Raw genomic sequence first — 17,480 nt, 5'->3', positions numbered from 1 at the left:
GATGTACTGAATTTGCCTTTGGTGGATCCGACTGATTCTACTTGATCGGGTTTGCGGATTAAGACCGAAAATCTCGCAGCGGATGGCGGGATTTGAATCTGTCACCTCAAAATCACCATAGGTAAAAAGCAATATGTTTTAAAAATGTGAAAAAGACAAGTTGAGCAGACCACATGCAAATGAAATACTTCCAAGGCGAAGAAAGTTGGCTTTGTGAATATAAATGCTACATTTGTAGTAATAATTTTTGTGAATAAAGCTAGCAAAACTTTATTCCAAGACAAGAAATATGAAGGCCTTTCAAGAAATAATAGGTATAATATGATAAAATAAATATGAAGGTCTTTCATGAAATAACAGGCATAATATGAAGGCCTTTAAAGAAATATTAGGCATAATATGACAAAATAAACCATTTATGTTAGAATATTAGAGATTGTAATAGACTAGATCTGAGGCTACAATATTTTTTATTAGTTGTCGGTGGTTTTAAATTATATTCATTGTGTGTGTACAATTTTTTGTCAACGTCTAACTAATTAAACTAAAAGGTCAAAAAAAGAATGACTTGACAATCAAGGGGTCAAAATTAAGTCTAATTTAAGCTACTAGTAATATAGTCCTATCCTAGGTCTTAATTTTCACATCTCAATTTATAATCAATTCTTATTGATATTCGCGATAGAATATATATCTTCATTACAACGTTAGTCATCGACTTTATCCCATACTTTATAATTTTATCAAGATTCTGTAAAGTCTATTAAATTTATCTGTAATTTATAATAATTGTAGCACTTTTATCTTGATTTTATAAATTTTAATAAATTTACAATTTTTGTGACGATTTGTTCAACATTTTCAGCATGAGATGTAGAAGATGATAGTACTATTTATATTTCTTAAATTAATATTTTATTTTAACAAAAATAATTATACGAAAAATGATTGATTAAGTAGTATGAATTGAAATTATTTTATAATAATTGATACACTTTATTAAAACTGATAAGTTCATTAACCAGAAGAGAATAGGCAGTTGACATTAACTGCCAATAAAAAGTCCAAAAACGACGTCGTCACGACCCCAGCGAATGAAGAGGTCTCTTCGTCAATGGGGTATGGCGTTGGTTGGCTGCAAAGCAATTCTCTTTATCCACTTCCTTATACGTGAAAATATCTTCAAATCCCAGTGCGCGTCACTGTCTTGACTGGATGAGCGTAAGCTGCTCGAGGAAAGTTCCAAGAGACATATTGTTCCACATTTCCACTGTCCACTGCAAGCTCCCTAATGGAAAGATTATCGAGTGTAGTGTTCATGTCTTCATTTTGCTTGATTTTCCTTGCAATTCCCTCTTTAGCAGCTGCATTGCCAAGACAGCAGCTCATCCAAGATGAAGGTGATCATAGATTTATGTTTTGCAATTGATTTTTCAGCTGAAACAGTTTCAAGATTTGATTTTTGATGTTCTTGAATGGCAGTGGAAGCGCTGAGAGAGATAGGGAGGAAGTTGGGGAAGAGAGATTGGGATTTCAGCAGGGATCCCTGTGGTGGAGAGGGGAATCGGACTGCCAATGATGGATTAGGCTCTGAGAGTTTCGTCACTTGCGATTGCTCTTTCGATCACAATACTACTTGCCATGTTGTTAGAATGTATGAATTCAAACTCTTGTTAGTTACATGTGTTTTTAGTATATGGAGCTGTGTGCAATGTGAAATTTTTATGCATTAGCGCTTGTCGAAACTTGGGAATTTGTGTTATTACTAAGTTTCTGAGCGTGTGGCCTAACGGTTTTTTGACTGTCACTTTCACCGGGCAGGGTGGGAGTGGGGTTGGGCTAGGGTGTATCTCAGAACGAGGGATGTTCTGTGATAATGTTTTGGGTTACAGATTAGAGTTTCGTGCGCTGTTGGCTGATCTATCTAGCTGTGTTTCACTTCAATAGTGTGTTCTTGTCCAGTTACTAAGATGTACGCGAGAATTAGAGTACTAGTAGAATGTTTCCTACTTAACTTAGTTGTTCCCTTACACGTCGACTGTTTAGAACACATTTGAGGAAAGCTGTTTCTGCTTATGTACGCCTCTTCCACTTTCCTGGATCTGGACGGATTTTATGTTTACGTTTTGTATTAACATCATTACCAACTCCAGTGTTCAGTGTATAAAAGTTGATTATCCGAGCTTCTAAGTTGTAGTAGCTGTTTGTATAAAGCATTTACACATTAAACTACCGCAGGTCATTGGATGGACAGAATCTAACAGGAGTAGTTCCACCGGAATTTAACAGTCTTCGCTACCTTAAAAGTTTGTATGTATTATTCTAAGATCAAAGCTATACTTCCATTTTTGAACTTGTTAGTGTTTGAAGAATAATAAATTCAATTTTCTTCAATCAGTGAAGTTGCTCCATTGTGTTGTGCAGGGATCTTAGTCGCAATTTCCTAAGCGGCTCTATACCTCTTCAGTGGGAAAATATGAGCTTGGCTGAACTGTAATTCTAAGCTTTATGCTCTTATTTTAGCCCTGTATGCTTCAGGCATAGCGTAACTCATCCACACATGTTCTTGACTGTTAATTATTACTCGGTTTGTGCCAAATATATGCAGGTCTTTAATGGGAAACAGATTGTCTGGTCCATTTCCAGTTGTCATTACCAGAATTACCACTCTCGTAAATCTGTACGATAATATTTTGAAACTTTTCTTTTTGTCATTCTCTTTGTAATCATACTTTGATGTAATGCAACATATTTTTTAGTTTTGCAATATTCTTGTACAAAACTTGCTGCTATGCTGCATTGCTGCACGTAAACATATTGAGATTGAGACATTATGTGCAGGAGTCTTGAAGGGAACCAATTTTATGGGCCCATTCCTTCGGAAATTGGACGCTTAGTCAATGTGCAGAGACTGTAATTTTCTTTCAATATACCGCATTCTAATCAATACTACTAATATTTAGTTCCTTCTTCTGCAAAGAATGTCCTAATTGGCTTGTTTCGACTGCGTATACAACCTTTTCAGTGCTCTATCATCAAATGCATTTACAGGAAACCTACCCTTCGGATTAGCCAAGATGACAAAGTTAGTTGATTTGTAAGTACCTCGTACAATTCATTCAACTTCTTCTTGTTTTCTTCTTCTTTTTGGGGTTCGCAGGCGAAGGGGTGTGGTCAATTCCAGTTAATTTAACTTAACCAGAATTACAATAATAAGTAGTTTTCATGTGTATTTGTTCCATGCCTCCCACATATGATAAACAGACAAGAAAATTGATAAGAAATTTGTCTGCTACTCTTAGGAATGAGGATGCAAGACATCTAGCTTCTTCTTTTTTTCTTCTTCTCTGCAAGGATTTGTGTTTTACGATGGAATTCTTCAATTATGTAGGTGGCTTAGTGACAACAACTTCACAGGAAAGATACCGGATTTTATCAGTCACTGGAAGCATATCGAAAGAATGTAAGCTGTCTTGTCTTTTGTTCGAAGTGGGCATTGTTGGTCATATCACTTTTGAATTACATGGTTAATCTTTGGCTTGCTGCAGATTCATGATAGGTTGCTCCCTTCAGGGACCAATCCCTTCTTCTATTTCTGCTCTTACAAACTTAACTGACTTGTAAGTAGTTGGAATTATCTTTCCAGTTCTTTTTTTTGGGTCGTGGAACGATCGTTTATCCTGTTATGACATTTCAGGAGGATCACTGATTTGAGAGGTGAACAGTCTCCTTTTCCTCTCATAAGAAATATGAAGTCCATCACAGTGCTGTGAGTTTTACAATAATTTCTCTTGATTTTACTGAACTGATTCAAGTCTGGATCGTTTGAAATCGATTCTGATACACAGGATACTGAGAAACTGCTTAATACGGGGTGAGATCCCTGAGTTTCTGGGAAACATGGCAACGTTGAAGACTTTGTAAGTGTTTGAGACTTTCAATCATTATTTCCAAAGCCTTATTTACTAAGTACCTTTCTCTCTTCAACTTCGAAATGTAGGGACCTTAGTTTTAATAATTTGACCGGGGTTATTCCAGCGTCGTTTGAGCATCTTGCAAAAGTTGATTTTATGTAAGTCCGTACTCTTTTTAGTTTTTGAATGCACTTTCTAACATTCGTTTTGTTTTGATGCTTAATCAATGACTATTGTTGCGCGCTTATAGGTATTTGACTGGAAATAGACTTACCGGACAAGTTCCTAAGTGGATTTTATCACGAAACAAAGACGTGTGAGAATCCTTCTCCATCATCATATGTGCTTTAGTTGTAGTATATCTGACATTGATGGCATCTTTTAAATTCGAACATCGCTCTTGAATATGTGAAACTCCTTATGACATTTACAATAATATGCATTTGCATTAGTTAAGGTCTTGAGAAATTTCACTTATGTTTGTACGATATTGCAGAGACTTTTCTTTTAACAATTTCACATTGGACAACTCTTCGCCGACTGAATGCCCACGAGGGAGTGTGTAAGTATTCAATCTGTCGTTCTTCTGCCTATCATTTTTCCGACCACAGTCGATCCAACCTATATTTCCCGTGCTTGTGTTGCTTCAGAAACCTTGTCGAGAGCTACTCCTCAGCAGCTACTGAGTTGTAAGATTACATGTTACGTTTTTTAGTTAGACGAATCTATATTCAAAGATTGCACATTCTTAAAAAAAATCGATATCCATACATGATCTCCATTTTCCATTTTGTCTAGTGGTGGAGTTCAATCATGCTTGAAGCAAGGTTTTCCATGCCCGAATACGACACAACAGCGTGAGTAAATTTACATTTTCTGAAGTATTTCCAATTTAATCTGTACTCTCTGTCCCAGCCTAAGTGAGACGTTTCCTTTTTGACCATAATCAACTCACTTCTCTCTCCGAAAGTCGTAATCTTAAGTTTGGATTATAATTGCTATTATCTGTTTCACATAGTAGAGATGCATCAAGTTGTGAATTTCATTTATTTACCATTTCATTGGATATATGTATCATTCATTCAATTGGAAGGAATAGACCATCACTATCTTCTCTACTGTTTACCAACAGAATACTATTCACTACACATTAACTGTGGCGGCCAAGAAACAACTACCAACGATAAGACAAAATTCGAAGCTGATTTAGAAGCCAGAGGTGCAACAACGTTTTATTCGAGGGAGAATTGGGCTCTTAGCAGCACAGGGGATTTCATGGACGACGCTTTTGAATCTGATACGTACATTATGGCCACCAATAGTTATTCTCTGCATAATTTAACCGGCCCTGTATCAGAACTCTATAGCACAGCTCGTGTGTCTCCTCTCTCTCTCACTTACTACGGTCTTTGCCTCATGAACGGAAACTACACGGTGAAACTTCACTTTGCTGAAATCGTGTTCACAAATGACAGCACATTTACCAGCCTCGGTAGGAGATTATTTGACGTCTATTTGCAGGTAAATGATGTCCCGTCCCAGTTGAAAGGTTTCACCCTGAGATTATTTAATGTGCTAACGATATATCGTGAGTGCAGGAAAACTTGGTATTGAAGGATTTCAACATTGCAGCTGATGCCGGTGGGACTGGAAAACCCATTATAAAGACTTTCACTGCTGTAGTTAAAAACAATACACTGAAGATCCATCTGTACTGGGCCGGAAAAGGAACCCAAGGCATCCCAGACAGAGGAAATTACGGTCCTCTGATATCAGCTATATCAGTAGATCCTGGTATTCTCTCTTATTAAGAAAAATATTCATCGTGCTTTTTGCGTCCCTGCTTGCCATTTTGTAGCTCTATGGCAAGTAAATTATGAATTTACGATAAAAACATGACTTCAAACGAAAGCAGTTACCAAATTTTAGGGAAAAGCCTTTGCATTTGTTAGCTTGCTTGAGTTTAATAAAATTTGGTTCTGCAGATTTCAGGCCTCCAGTTCGCCACAAGAAAGTTAACTCGGTTATGATGGGTGGGATGATAGCTGTAGCAGTTTCCCTTCTACTTCTCGTTGTCGTGATCTTGCATAAGAAATGCTTCATTGGAAGAAAAATCTCTACTTATAAAGGTACCTCCTCTAGAGTTACTATTTGCTTGCATTATGCATGTTTTAGACTGCTAGGTATATCAATCAGTACGATATCAAGATATGCGTTTTTCAGTCTGAAAATAGCGTGCGAGATTCTTGAACTAATTTATCCGATGAAAATAGCTTTAGATATACTACTATTTAGTTTTTGAATGAAGAGGCTTTCAAATTCCAATTGTTCTTTACTTATATTTCATTTATATTATAACTGCTGGCACACGTTAAGTTTTCGAATGGAACTAGCTCATAAGTATCAAAACCAAATAGCTTTCGACCGTGTGGCTATGCACAGAAATAACTTCATAAAATACGCTTATCATTGCTCTCTCCATCCCATTTCAATAGGCCTCAAGGCATAGAAATAGGATGGAGGGATTTTTCTCATTTTCTAACGACCGTACCTTTCATGATCAGAGCTTAGAGGCATTGATCTACAAACGGGTCTATTCACGTTAAGACAGATCAAGGCTGCGACTGGGGACCTCGATCCAGCTAACAAGATTGGCGAGGGTGGTTTTGGTCCTGTTTACAAGGTGCGTTGTTTTCTCTCGTTACTTCTCCTTGGATAGTTATGTAAACCTCCCGTAATGCAGATGTCATCATGTCGCCAATCGTTCCATTTATGCAGGGCCTATTATCAGACGGAACCATAATAGCGGTGAAGCAGCTCTCGTCCAAGTCTAAACAGGGAACACGCGAATTTGTCAATGAAATCGGATTGATTACTGCATTTCAGCACCCTAACCTTGTAAAGCTTTATGGATGTTGTGTTGAAGGAAATCAGTTAATGCTAGTGTACGAGTATCTGGAAAATAATAGTCTCTCACGCGCCCTTTTCGGTGAGAATCATACCCTAACTTCCCAAGATAAACCATTCGATTGGCAGCTTCTGATTTTGTTCTATTATAGGGAATCAAACAGCGGAGAAACTGAAGTTAGACTGGCCGCAGAGAATGAAGATATGCCTCGGCATAGCTAAGGGATTAGCTTACCTTCACGAGGAGTCGAGGCTGAAAGTAGTCCACAGAGACATCAAGACTAGCAACGTTCTACTTGACAAAGATCTCAACGCAAAAATATCCGATTTTGGCCTTGCAAAGCTTCATGAGGATGATCACACACATATTAGTACAAGAATTGCTGGAACTATGTAAGCTTATTTTTCTCAAATTTCCATGATTTTTACCTTTCTGAATATTTCTGTTAAATGTAGCATGTCAAACTATAATCTACTAAGAGATTACAATAAGCAGTTATATGACTAAGTTTTGATTGTGAGTCGTCCTGTTTCTGATTCGGAATGCAGAGGGTATATGGCTCCAGAATACGCAATGCGCGGTCACCTGACGAACAAAGCAGACGTGTACAGCTTTGGAGTTGTAGCCTTGGAAATAGCCAGCGGCAAAAGCAACACAAACTACATGCCAAAGGAAGACTGTGTTTATCTTCTTGACTTGGTATTGTCTCTTTGCTCTGTGTGGATTTTTGGTCAATTCTGAAACTGGAATATAAAATCTCGGCGTTTCTATTTTCCGCAATTGTCCAGCGATGATTAAAATTGAAACTGACGTCGCAAAATCAAATATGCTGTGGCTAACCATCGTTTCTGACAAAACGACGTCGTTTTAATTTAACACCCGAAATGGAATAATGTCGCTTTATTGCCACATCAAATTTGATTGTCCTGACCAAAACTCGACATAAATTTGTGATTTAAATGACAATTATCCTTTTAACATACGTAGACTAACGCCCTCTTGCTTTCATCAGGCCTATGTTTTGCACGAGAGAGGTAGCGTGTTGGAGCTCGTTGATCCGGAGTTGGGGCATGACTACTCGTCCGAAGAGGCTACGGTGATGCTGAACGTGGCCCTTATGTGCACGAATGCAGCCCCGAGCCTGAGGCCAACGATGTCTGAGGTGGTGAGTATGCTTGAAGGAAGGAGTGCTGTTCGGGGTCCAATCTCGGATGCCGAGTTGTCGAGTGGCGATTCGAAGTTCCGGGCCATTAGAAAGCACTTCTGGGAGAGCCATAGTGCAGCAAGTCATAGTTTGACAGCAAGTAGTGGTGTGGGTTCTGATTCATTCTTGGAAAAATTAGATAGTGAAGAGCATTATATTCTTCAAACAAATGGGCAGAACAACAATAGTTCAAAAATTTGACAATTTTTTTTCGAATAAAATTATGTTCAAAATTTATTTTTACTAAACATATGAGTAATTATGTTCAAAATTTACAAACGAGTAAACTGATCTTGAATATAATATTTTGAAATAGAAAAAAACTTACCTATTGAAATAATGAAATCCTTACATGGAAAGCGTGTGAAATCAAAGGGTTTAGGGTTGATAAATAAAATAGGCAAATTAAGATGATCAAATAATTCAAAATATATCAACTCACACGTCAACTACGTATGGAAATAAATAAAATCATAAACGAACGAAATATTAAAAATCAATAAAAAAAGATTGGCAAATTAAGATGTTAAAATAGAATTCGACATATAATAGGAAAGGCTTTTTTTAAGAGGTAGAAAAACTATAAAGAAGGAAAAAAATGTATTCCTAAAAAAAAAAAAAATCGATTTCTTGTAGGTCTATAAATATAATCAACTTGTACTAACCAAATTACATAAGAATTGACATGATTTATTGAATTGAAATTGGAATTGGAATTCCAAAGATGTGGATGAACAATGTTGAAGTCTCAACGAAAGTAGTAAATCAACCACTCCACCGTATTGATTTCCCTCATCTTAGCATCAAATTCAATTTTTCCTTCCACACCAAATATTATGACTATCTCATAAACATAGACTCTTCTTCTACTAGAGCCAAGCCACGTCTTCTTCCCTCGATTTCCGAAATACGCAACGCCACCGCCACCGTCATCTTCCGAGACCACTTGTCGTAAGATGCAGTCGAAAAGGCCATCACGGATCATATAGGAAGGGACAAGCACTTGCGCAGTCTCTTGACTAAGCGCGCGTGGGAGAATGTGGTCAACCTTATTGGAGTCAACGGGATGGTACCTAAGTATGTCGAATTAAATGTCGATTTGAGTATAGAGATGAAGTACTCTTACGTGCACATCATAGGCATTAATAACGACTTGGGGCTCATGAAGATTTGCTTCGAGCCCGGGACCCATTGCTGCGTTTGCAAAAAGGAGATCGGGTTCCGTGGTGATACCGTGGTCTTGAGAATGGCGTGTGAGCATGCGCTTCACGGCGGGTGCATCGTGCGTTGGCTGAAGAGGAAACGCAAGTGTTCGCTTTGCGGCTACAAGGACCCAACCGTGGATTGCTTTAATTTGTTAGGTTTTTTACAGCCATTTGTTAGGTTATGTGCGGATATTATTATTTCATGTTGATAGGTTATCTACATAGGGTAGTGATAAAATGCAAACTTATATATTGTACAAACTCAAAATTCCTCAACACAGCTTCAACACAGTTTCAATAATACAGTGTAAAATTTCAAGATTTTAATGTCAACACAGTATCAACACAATATCAACACAACATCATTCATTGACTATGTTGACATTTTCTTGTTGAGGCTTTTTTGTGATCTGTTGACATTTTTCAATGATCGAGATCATAGTTTTGAGTTTGTTCAATATTTAGAGTTTTCATATGATCATATCCCTATCTACATATACATCTTTTAATCGCTTTCCTTGATTCGGAATAGAAATTGGTGCTTTTGCGCTTTTATTGTTTTGTTCATAATTATTGTTTTATTTGCTTTCATTATTTATTCAATATAGTTCAATACTACTGTTTAACGATTAACACTAAAATTTGTTGTATCAATGTAGTATGGAGAGAGTTATATTGCTAACTCATAACTTAATTGTTAACTATAACTAAATAATAGCCATTAGATAATCAAATTAAGGGCTTAGATTATTAATCCCTAGATGTCAATACGATCAACGAAAAACGTCAATAAGGCCATAGGATTAATTCAAAAAAATATCAATAGGGGTATTAATGTCAATTAACTACATATTTAGTTATAACTAACTTTTAAAAGAAATCCCAAAACTTTAAATTCATATAACATATATCAAATTAAAGATAATTTCATAAGGATTCCAACGATATACTACATACATATGTTCCGACGTCAAAATTTGAAAAAAAATTCAAAAATTTTTAATTTTTTTCGTACAAGCAAAAATGTAAACATACTATATAAAATATGTTAATTTAATACACGCAGAATTTCAATATAAGCAATGGGTTAACATTCTTAAAGCATTGTGTTAGACATTCTCAAAGCATTGTGTTGATATTTTCGAAACACTATATTGACATTTTCATCCAAAGCCCTAATTTGGAGTTTTTTTTTTATCTTTTTTTATTTTATTAATAAAAACGAAAATTAAACGTGGCAAATTGTAGACCACACGTTTTCTAAAATCCTATGACCTTAAATTAGTTGTAGTTAACAATTAAATGATGAGTTAGCAATTGATCACTCCCTTGTGTTTCAATAACTTGTCAAAATTACTTCATAACATAAGTTCATCTAGTTCATTATTTAGTGAATATAGTTCATTATTTACTCCGGCAAGTTTCTATTGAATAAAAAATAAATAAAATAAATTTAAAAAATGAATATTAAAAAAAAAGTTTTTATTGAATAAAATATTAAATTAATTCTAAATTAATTATAACCACTAGATTAAGAAAATGGAAGCCCTAATTTGGTCTCTAGTTTGGTCTTTAAGAAGAGTTCGACATTGATCACAACTCTAGGAATATATATAACAATTACATACTCCGTATAACAGTTATATTAGTCACTAATGCAATTATCAATGATATTATATAATTTAAGTAACACTCCCTCCACAAGATCACGAATTTATAAAGTAAATTAAAAATTTTATGCACACCAATATTTAATTAAATATATGTCTAAATTCAAATTTAAGCTCATAAAATAATGATTGTTGAAATATGAGATTAAAAAATAGCTCAGATTATTATTATTATTATTATTATTATTATTATTATTATTATTATTATTATTATTATTATTATTATTATTATTATTATTATTGTTGTTGTTGTTGTTGTTGTTATAATAATAATAATAATAATAATAATAATAATAATAATAATAATAAAGTTTGTAGACTTTAGCATAGTCACAATTTAATAATGAAATCTGGAAAGCGTGTGGAATCGAAGGGTTTAGGGTTCATAAATAAAATTGGCAAATTAAGATGTTCAAATAATTCAAACACATTGAAATAAATAAAATCATAATCCACCTAACGACGGAAATCTTAAAAATAAATAAAAAAAATTTGGCAAATTAAGATGTTAAAATAGAATTCAACCTATAATAACGCAAGGCTTTTTTTAATAGGTAGAGTAGAAACATTATAGTATGTAAAGAAGGAAAACGATATATTCCATAAAAAAATTAGGATTTTGATTTCGTGTAGGTCTATAAATAAATACAATCTCACTTGTACAAACCAAATTACATTCGAATTGACATTGATTTTATTGAATTGGAATTGGAATTCCAAGACGTGGATGAAGGAGGTTGAAGTCTCAACGAAAGTAGTAAATCAACCACTCCACCATATTGATTTCCCTCATTCTAGCATCAAATTCAATTTTTCCTTCCTCACCAAATATTATGACCATCTCATAAACGTCAATTCTTCTTCTTCTATAGCCAAGCCACGGCTTCTTCCCTCGATTTCCACAAAACGCACCACCACGGCCACCATCATCTTCCGAGAACGCTTGTTGTACGATGCAGTCGAAAAGGCCATCACGGATCACATAGGAAGCGACAAGCACTTGCGCGGTCCCTTGACCAAGCGCGTGGGAGAATGTGGTCAACGCTATTGGAGTCAACGGGACAGTACCTTAGTATGTCGAATTAAATGTCGACTTGAGTATAGAGACGAAGTACTCGTACGTGCACATCATAGGCATTAATGACGACTTGGGGCTCATGAAGATTTGCTTCGAGCCCGGGACCCGGTGCTGCGTTTGCAAAAAGGAGATCGGGTTCCGTGGTGATACTGTGGGCTTGAGAATGGCGTGTGAGCATGCGCTTCACGGCGGGCTGAAGAGGAATCGCAAGTGTTCGCTTTGCGGCTACAAGGATCTAGCCATGGATTGCTTTAATTTGTTGATTTTTTTTTTGTTCATTAGCTTCAATATTTTTCAATTAATATAAATAAAACAAGTGATTATATATTCAACTACATATTTTATTAATTGGACCTTCTATGGTACACATTATTCAATGTCCCTTGATTGTTACTGGATCTCTCACGGATAACTTTTTGTCTATTTATTGTAACCCTAGGATTATAGTAATTTTTTGGACCCGACCGGGCCAGCCTAAGTAACCCAACAATTCGAACAAGCTGACGCGAAAAGCCCGACTTCAGATTTGGGTTGCCATTTACAGCCCTAACCCTGTAACTTTACTGAGTTGTCCGAGCCGATCCACGAGTTTTGGACTAGATTGACATTTCTAACTATAATATGTGATTAATATGTATATATCCACTTTATTATTTCAAGGTGGCACATTTTATTTAATTAAAAAAATAAAGGTAAATTATTGGAAAAAAATATATACAAAACTCTATTAATTTATAGCCAATTCCTTAGTTTAACAAATAGCTAGATCAGAGTATATTAGGAATTTTGACATTTTTTGTAATTGCCATGACTAAAAATCTGAGCATGCTAAAATTCTGAATTCTTAAAGCTATGACACCGTTGATTTAATTATTGAAGTTTATGATAAAATTATTAAAGTTATTAAATCTAGGAGTAGTTGGTCTTAAAAGTCGTGTGATTGACAAAAAATATTACTCTCTCCTTCCACAGCAGTTGTCACACTTTCCTTTTTAGTTTGTCTCATAAAAGATGTTATATTTCTTTTTTTTTAGAAAAAGCTCTATCTCACATTAATATAAATATAGTATTTTCTCTCTCCATCTAGCATACAAAATAACACCTCCTAAAATTCCGTGTTAATTCCAAAATGTGACATCTACTTTGGGACGGATGGAGTAGTAGCTTTTTAAGCAACTTACCTTTACAAAAATTTACTATGATTAAATAGAAAATAGATAATAAATAAAATAATGGAGTAAGTGATTTTGGAATATGTATATTGAAATTGATTTGATTATAAAAGATTTCATATTGTTAAATTCAAGTAAAAATAAACTTCTAAATTATAAATTTATAGTTATAAATGACCAAACAAAAAAATGTTCTCTTAGAATTTATCTAATTTAAGGGACAACCCAGAAATAAGTAAAATTAGTCTATTTTTTAGGAGACGATAGGAGTTTTTTTACTAGTGTTGAGCCTTTTATTTTATAGATTTCCGATCGATGGAGGGAATATTAAATAATTTCTATATTAATATATATGATTTGTTGATATATATAATTGCATTACATATATATAAAAATCACCTACTCCATATAACAATCATATTTGTCTCTAATGCATTTATACTATATAACAATCATATTATATAATTTAAGTAATACTCCATCCATTTAATAAGATCACATATTTATAAAGTAAAATAATAAATTTCATGCACATCAATATTCGATTAAATATATATGTCTAAATATTTCAAATTGAAGCTCATAAAATAATGATAGTTGCAATCTGAGAATAAAAAATAGCTTATATCATAGTAATAATATTTTGTACACTTAAGTATAGTCACAATTTAATTTTATAAATTATTATTTAATTCATATTATAGTATTGTAAGAAGTAATATTACAGATATATCTCTCTCATATTTTTATCATCTCAATTCCACCGCTCACTATATATGCATACACCTCCTTCTTCCTTTGCTACAACTTTATTTACATATTCAAATACTCTTTAAATTTCTTCAAGGATGTTGGATAATTATATAATCGATGCTCTCTTCGACAAACTGAAACAATACATGCCTGATTACCTAATCCATTCCAGACAAGTACGTCAATTTTATGCCTCATATTTTCCTTTTTCGAAGTTTATTAGTACGAGTTGTTATTACTTAATAAATTATACTACTACCTCTCTCTTTTAAAAATAGTATTTTCATTTTGATCTGTCCCTTAAAATTGTGAAATTCTAAGTTTAGAAACAATTGAACTTAAAATTGTGTAATTCTAAGTTTAGAAACAATTGAACAATATATAATTATTACTCTGGGACATTATTTATTTACAACTTATTATATTAGAATTAACAATTTTATACTTTGTGGACTCCACTATCCCTCATTTTCTGAAATCACGTGATAAAAAAACACCCCACTTTTGACAGGACGGAAGGAGTACTAATAATGCGGACCACACCATCTACTAACACTACTTCCCATCTATTTCTCTTCTACTTTATCAATGATGTATTAAAACTCATGTAGTTTCAAAATATGTTAGTACTCTCTCCCTCCCATTGAAAATGACCCACTTTTCTTTTTTTATTGTCCCAACCAAGATTATTCATTATTAAAATTGGAAACACTTTTTTTTCTCTACTTTATTCTCTCTCTCTTACTTTACTCTTTCCACTTAACGCACATAATAAAGCTGCATAAAATCCTGTGCCGCCAAGGAAAGGGTCATCTTCCTTGGGACGGAGGGAGTAGAATTTTTAAATGACAAAGATAGTAAATACTCCCTCTGTCCGCAAATAGGAGTCCTGTTCTTCCATTTTAGTCCGTCGGCGAATAGGAGTCCCGGTTCACTTTTACCATAAATAGTAATATGGTCCCACATTCCACTAACTCGTGCCACCATAAAATGAGACTGCTAATGGCGAACGGAGGGAGTACTAGTAGTATGTAGTATATTGCATTTTTTTTCTTTATTTTTCCGTAAAGGTGATCAATAATAGTTCATTTCCATCCCGTCTCTAACTACCAACTAAGTTGCACTCCATCGATCATCACGATCGTAAACTCTTAGTATCATGTGACGTTTGGAAATTAAGTAGGCGGATTTATGTAATTTATTTAATAATTATTCAATTTCAGGGAAGAGTACAGAAGGCGGTTGAAGAAATTATCGAGAAACTCAAACAAGTCAACGAATGTTTAGAAAATGAGAGAATATTATTCAATCTAAGTCTGATGGATTCGAAAGCGGCATCTACTGTTGGGGGATTACTTGGGCGGTGATTATGTACTACTATTAATTATGATTATTTCCGGATTTTCTTTATCAGTTCTTTCCCGATGCAACAGAATTGAACCACAGAGGTTTTTGTTTTTTTTTTTTTTTTTTTAATTTTCTATTGAAACTCGTGTTATCCATTATTATGGTAGTAAGAAAACATATCTGATAAAATCTATCTATGTCTCATTCTTCTTCACCTCTCTATCTCTTTAAGGATTGTATCTTCTTCACTTGTACTTCTAAAACTTGTCTTAGCGTTAATTTTAGAGCACGTAATCAATGAATAAATGGAACACAAGTTTAACAAGATAAATATTACAACTATAATTGCAAGACTACAACGTCGTGTGTAGAAAATAGAGTGTGAAAAAACACGGAGGAAAGAATGTGATCATTTGTTTTTCAACATGAAATGTTATATAATGTTGTGTCATAAGTGAAGTGAAGTGAAGTGAAGTGAAGAGAGAAAATAAAATACATAAGAGGAAAAAATAGAGATGATTCAGTTACAATGATAATAACACTCCCTCTGTCAACCAACCATTTAAAGAGTGATTTTGATTCATCAAGAATTTTAAGAAATTGCTTGGCATTGTGAAAAATTAAAGAAATAAAGTAAGTGGAATGTAAGACCAATTTTTGATATACGGATCCCACATTACACTAATTTTTCGTGTTAGTTTTATAATGAATTGTGAGTATAAAAATTAGTTGGATGTGTGATTCGTATACCAAAAATGGAAAAAGTAAATAGTTCATTAAAACGTGGACAATCTAAAATGACAAAATGGCTTTTCTAAATAGTGGACTGAGAGAGTATTTAAGGGTACTACACTCAATTTTTGTATATTTTAAGGTTAGAATGGTCCAAAAATAGTTGATGCTTTTGAATTGTTATTTTATTATATTAAATTAGTAAATACTTTTTTCATTCGAGAGTAGTTGAGTCAGGCTCTTTTTCGGATTGTCCCAAAAATAGTTGAGTCGTCTTTTTTTTAAGCAAACATTTTATTCTCACTCATACTTTACTTTCTCTTTTTCTTTGATACTTTATTTTATCTTTTTTATCTTTTAACACATCAATTTATTAAATCTTGTGCCAAAAAAATGTCTCTAAGTCCCTTGGTATGGAGAAAGTACATTAACATTCTTATTTTTTAGACTAAATCCAAAATTGGTTCATTACATTTGATAAAAAATCTTTGGTCCTACACATAAGTGTCTTATCTTATGATCTTATGTAATATCCCTATGTCTCAAGGTAGTTGAGTTGTATTCCTTTTTGTTGTCTCATGATAGTTGAGTTATTTCCTTTTATTTTTTTACAATTTTTTTTCTCATACTTTAATCTATCTTTTCTCTATGATATTACTTTATTTCATCTCCTACTTTAATTTCCTTATTTTAATACTTCCTTCGGCCCATTCAAGATGTCCATATTCTTGAGTGGCATAGAATTTTTAGGAAAGAGATTTATTTCCAAATATTGAAAGTGGACATCTTGAGTGGGACAAGCGAAAAGGAAAAGGTGAACATCTTGAATTCGACCGGGCCAGCCATAGTAACCCAATAATTCGAACAAGCTGACTCCAAAAGCCCGATTTCAGATTCGGGTTGCCATTTACGGCCCTAACCCTATAATTTTGTTACTGGGTTGTTCGGGCCTATCTACTAGTTTTGGATTAGATTGACATAATAAATGTACATCCACTTTAGTATTTCATGGTCGGGACGTTTTATTTAATTAAATAAAGATAAATTATTGTATCAACTACAAAGTTCGACTAATTTATAGTTAATTCCTTAATTTCGAAAAATAGTTAGATTAGAGTCTATATTAATTTTTGCATGTGCTATGGCTAAAAATCTGAGCATGCTAAGTGTCTTACTTTTTGATGTATAATATTATAATACATATTTTTAGCAATTTTTCTTATCAAATAAATCTATCTTTCGACACTATAATAGACAAAATTTCCAAAATGTACTCCCTCGACCCCTAAAAATTTGTCACTTGTTTCCATTTTCATCCGTCCTCAAATATTTGTCACCTTACATTTTTACCATTTTTTATAGTGGACTTCATATTCCAACAAATATTGGTGCATGTGCATGAAATTTGATCTTGAATGAGGTGAAGGGTATAAGATATTTGTTGATACGGGGTGCGTTATATTGCTAACTATTTAAGTTGCTAACGCTGCTAACTCA

At 33.9% G+C, this 17,480-nt stretch overlaps 1 protein-coding gene across 1 annotated transcript; it reads left to right on the top strand.

Moving 5' to 3' along the window:
* Positions 1-1,138: 1,138 nt before the first annotated feature.
* LOC125197457 (putative LRR receptor-like serine/threonine-protein kinase At1g07650) lies at positions 1,139-8,274 on the top strand. The gene is made up of 24 exons (XM_048096197.2): positions 1,139-1,400; positions 1,483-1,654; positions 2,239-2,310; positions 2,425-2,493; positions 2,609-2,680; positions 2,842-2,913; positions 3,026-3,097; positions 3,392-3,463; positions 3,549-3,620; positions 3,698-3,769; positions 3,849-3,920; positions 4,001-4,072; positions 4,165-4,230; positions 4,411-4,476; positions 4,565-4,603; positions 4,713-4,771; positions 5,047-5,435; positions 5,513-5,708; positions 5,900-6,043; positions 6,479-6,597; positions 6,693-6,903; positions 6,974-7,214; positions 7,371-7,521; positions 7,835-8,274. The coding sequence occupies exons 1-24, from the start codon at positions 1,292-1,294 to the stop codon at positions 8,225-8,227; spliced, it is 3,072 nt and encodes a 1,023-aa protein (XP_047952154.1). The 5' UTR covers positions 1,139-1,291; the 3' UTR covers positions 8,228-8,274.
* The last annotated feature ends 9,206 nt before the right edge of the window (positions 8,275-17,480 follow it).

Source organism: Salvia hispanica, chromosome 4 (assembly GCF_029641045.1).
Source record: "Salvia hispanica isolate PSC_SH4W2 chromosome 4, Shi_PSC_v1, whole genome shotgun sequence".
Lineage (NCBI taxonomy): Eukaryota > Viridiplantae > Streptophyta > Magnoliopsida > Lamiales > Lamiaceae > Salvia > Salvia hispanica.
This window is presented reverse-complemented; position numbering and strand designations above follow the sequence as displayed.